Source organism: Sinocyclocheilus rhinocerous, unplaced genomic scaffold (assembly GCF_001515625.1).
Source record: "Sinocyclocheilus rhinocerous isolate Xijiao unplaced genomic scaffold, SAMN03320098_v1.1 scaffold529, whole genome shotgun sequence".
In the NCBI taxonomy this organism is placed as follows: domain Eukaryota; kingdom Metazoa; phylum Chordata; class Actinopteri; order Cypriniformes; family Cyprinidae; genus Sinocyclocheilus; species Sinocyclocheilus rhinocerous.
In genome coordinates this window covers 647,098-650,063 of record NW_015635521.1, presented here as the reverse complement: position 1 = coordinate 650,063, position 2,966 = coordinate 647,098, and the positions used below count along the sequence as shown (strand labels likewise).

At 39.8% G+C, this 2,966-nt stretch overlaps 1 protein-coding gene and 1 long non-coding RNA gene across 2 annotated transcripts in view; both read left to right on the top strand.

Moving 5' to 3' along the window:
- The window catches only part of LOC107746977 (uncharacterized), a 4,092-nt gene extending 2,295 nt beyond the window's left edge, over positions 1–1,797 (top strand). The window contains exon 4 of the long non-coding RNA XR_001640747.1: positions 1,714–1,797. This is a non-coding gene — a long non-coding RNA (uncharacterized LOC107746977). The remainder of the gene's footprint in view (positions 1–1,713) is intronic.
- A 10-nt stretch (positions 1,798–1,807) lies between these two features.
- On the top strand, positions 1,808–2,946 carry LOC107746976 (C-C chemokine receptor type 5-like; the record flags this gene model as incomplete). The annotated part of the gene is made up of 1 exon (XM_016561342.1): positions 1,808–2,946. A coding segment is annotated over one exon (990 nt), but the record flags the coding sequence as incomplete, so codon positions are not given.
- Between the last annotated feature and the right edge of the window lie 20 nt (positions 2,947–2,966).

The following is a 2,966-nucleotide window of genomic DNA, read 5'->3' as shown; positions in this document are numbered from 1 at the left end:
TGCTCATGAAGTGACTCTCAGAGCAGTTCTGGAGATGTTGTTCATGTGTTTACGTCCTCATTTAGTGAGACGGCAGACGCTGAAATCACACCGCGAGTGTCACATGCGCTTCAGTGTGTGTGTAGTAAATGAAACCGCGCGTCTGCGCCATTCATTAACAGACACACGCAGAACATGCAGGATTCATATTTAAATCGACTTTTTCGGCTTAATATTTACAGATACTAGTCCATATCGTGATTTGATTTAATTGTAATGACCTACTTTTTATTAATTCATTCAAAATTTGACAAATTCCGTGACATTCAGCGTTAAACTGAATTCTGTTTTTATGACTGGATAAAGACTACACTGCTCCCGCTTATCATGCGGCCAGTTGCCTGATGTAAAATAAAATATCTTACATACCACCACTTGTGAATGAGCCAGTGTAGGATATCGTCACGTTCTCGCGAGACCAGTCAGATCTCGCGAGACACATCGGATCTCGTCACACCCCTAATATATACATATATCATTTTATTTTTTTTTGTAATTACTGAGGTTTTGACCATTTTCAGCCTGATCTGTTTAACGTCATCTTGCAGCTTTCCTCGAGGGAAACCAGTACTCAATCCAGCAAATGTTTTAGGAGGTTTTTCATTTCATCTGCGTCTCACTGGATTATTTCCGTCCTTGGCCTGCTTTAGTAAACAGAATCTGGAGCTCACTGGACAGAGCGTTCAGATGTTAATTGCCAGTCAGTCTTCCTGGACCCGAAAAATGTTCAAATTCTTTATAAGCAATGAGAAAACAATTATTATGAGAAATGGTGAGGTTATGTTCATGCCTGTTCTAGTTGTTAAGGGTCTGTAAATGCAAGTGAAGTCACTCGATTCCATCTCAATTGTGTCATCTTGGGAAAAATCTTATTATGCATAGAAGGCCAACGGCAGCTGTTGGAGACCATGCCATACATCATAACTGGATTTAGTAGTAGTAGTAGGCTATGTACATTCTACTGAAAAATAGTTATAGGCACAATGTCTTCAAATCAAACCGGACTTTTATTTTGACGGGTTGCCGTGAATACCTTCACAGTTCTGTGTATGAGATATGACGCTAGTTTTACTCAAATCAAACGCTACAATGCTCATGAAGTGACTCTCAGAGCAGTTCTGGAGATGTTCATGGAGATCAGTTCGTGTGTTTACGTCCTCATTTAGTGAGACGGCAGACGCTGAAATCACCGCGAGTGTCACGCGCGCTTCAGTGTGTGTGTGTAGTAAATGAAACCGCGCGTCTGCGCCATTCATTAACAGACACACGCAGAACATGCAGGATTCATATTTAAATCGACTTTTTCGGCTTAATATTTACAGATACTAGTCCATATCGTGATTTGATTTAAGTGTAATGACCTACTTTTGATTAATTCATTCAAAATTTGACAAATTCCGTGACATTCAGCGTTAAACTGAATTCTGTTTTTATGACTGGATAAAGACTACACTGCTCCCGCTTATCATGCGGCCAGTTGCCTGATGTAAAATAAAATATCTTACATACCACCACTTGTGAATGAGCCAGTGTAATGCAAATATATCTGAAAGGTCTGCGTGAGGATATTGTCACGTTCTCGCGAGACACATCGGATCTCGTCACACCCCTATTAGTCACAGTTGAAGGAGGAACTCTGCTTTGCTTATAGTATATTTTCTTTTCTTGTTCAAGTGTGGATGGACAAGTTACAGATGCTACAACTAATGAAACAAATACAGATGACTATGATGACTACTATGCTAGAAATGCTGATTCGTCTGGATTTTCCTGTGTTTATGGAGATCATGGAGCTAGCATTCTTCCTGTGTTGTACTCCCTGTTTTTTGTGGTGGGCTTTCTGGGTAACATACTGGTGATCTGGGTGGTTTTGAAGGGTGTGAAGCTAAGAAGTATGACTGACATCTGTCTTCTGAACCTGGCTATTGCTGACCTGCTCTTGGTCTGCTCCCTCCCCTTCCTGGCACACTATGCCAGAGACCAGTGGATCTTTGGAGATGTTATGTGCACTGTGGTCCTCAGTGTCTACCACATTGGATTCTATAGTGGGATATTCTTTATTGTACTGATGAGTGTTGATCGGTACTTAGCTGTAGTTCATGCTGTGTTTGCCCTGAGAGTCAGAACAAGGACATATGGGATCTTAGCCAGTGTGGTCATATGGATTATTGCAGTTTCTGCATCCTTTCCTGAGTTGATACACCTCAAAACCACAGATCACAACAAAACAAAAATATGCATGTCTTATCAAGCAAATAATCAAGAGTCTTATCGTACTGCAAAGGTAACTGGTATCTTTAAAATGAACATCATTGGTTTATTTCTTCCACTTTTCGTGATTGGATATTGCTACTCAATGATCTTAAAGAGACTCCTGACAGCCCGCACTTCCAGGAGGCAGGCCATGCGTCTTGTCATCACAGTGATGGTGGTCTTCTTTTTCTGTTGGGCTCCATACAATATTGCAGCTTTTGTAAAAGCTTTAGAGATGAAGCAACTTTTAACTCCAACTTGTGAGAGCAGTAAGGCAATCAGTCTAAGTCTGCAGATCACAGAAGCTTTGGCTTACTCACACAGCTGTGTGAATCCCTTTCTTTATGTGTTTGTGGGAGAGAAATTTAGGAAGCAACTTTTTAGGCTCCTGAATAAGACACCATTCAGTAGACTGCAGTTTATGAAGAGTTACATTATACAGGCCACAGGATCTGTTTACTCACAGACCACTAGTGTGGAAGAGAGATCAGCTACAGCTGTCTGAATAGAATATTATTTAGAATAGAGAATACAGACAAAAATAAATAAATAAGTACATAAACAAATAATCAATAAATTAATACATAAATATAGGAGTTACTTGCATTGTGAAGAAACCCCTAATACATTTACTGACAAATGTCAGTAAATGTCACCAAAAAAAAAAAAAAAAA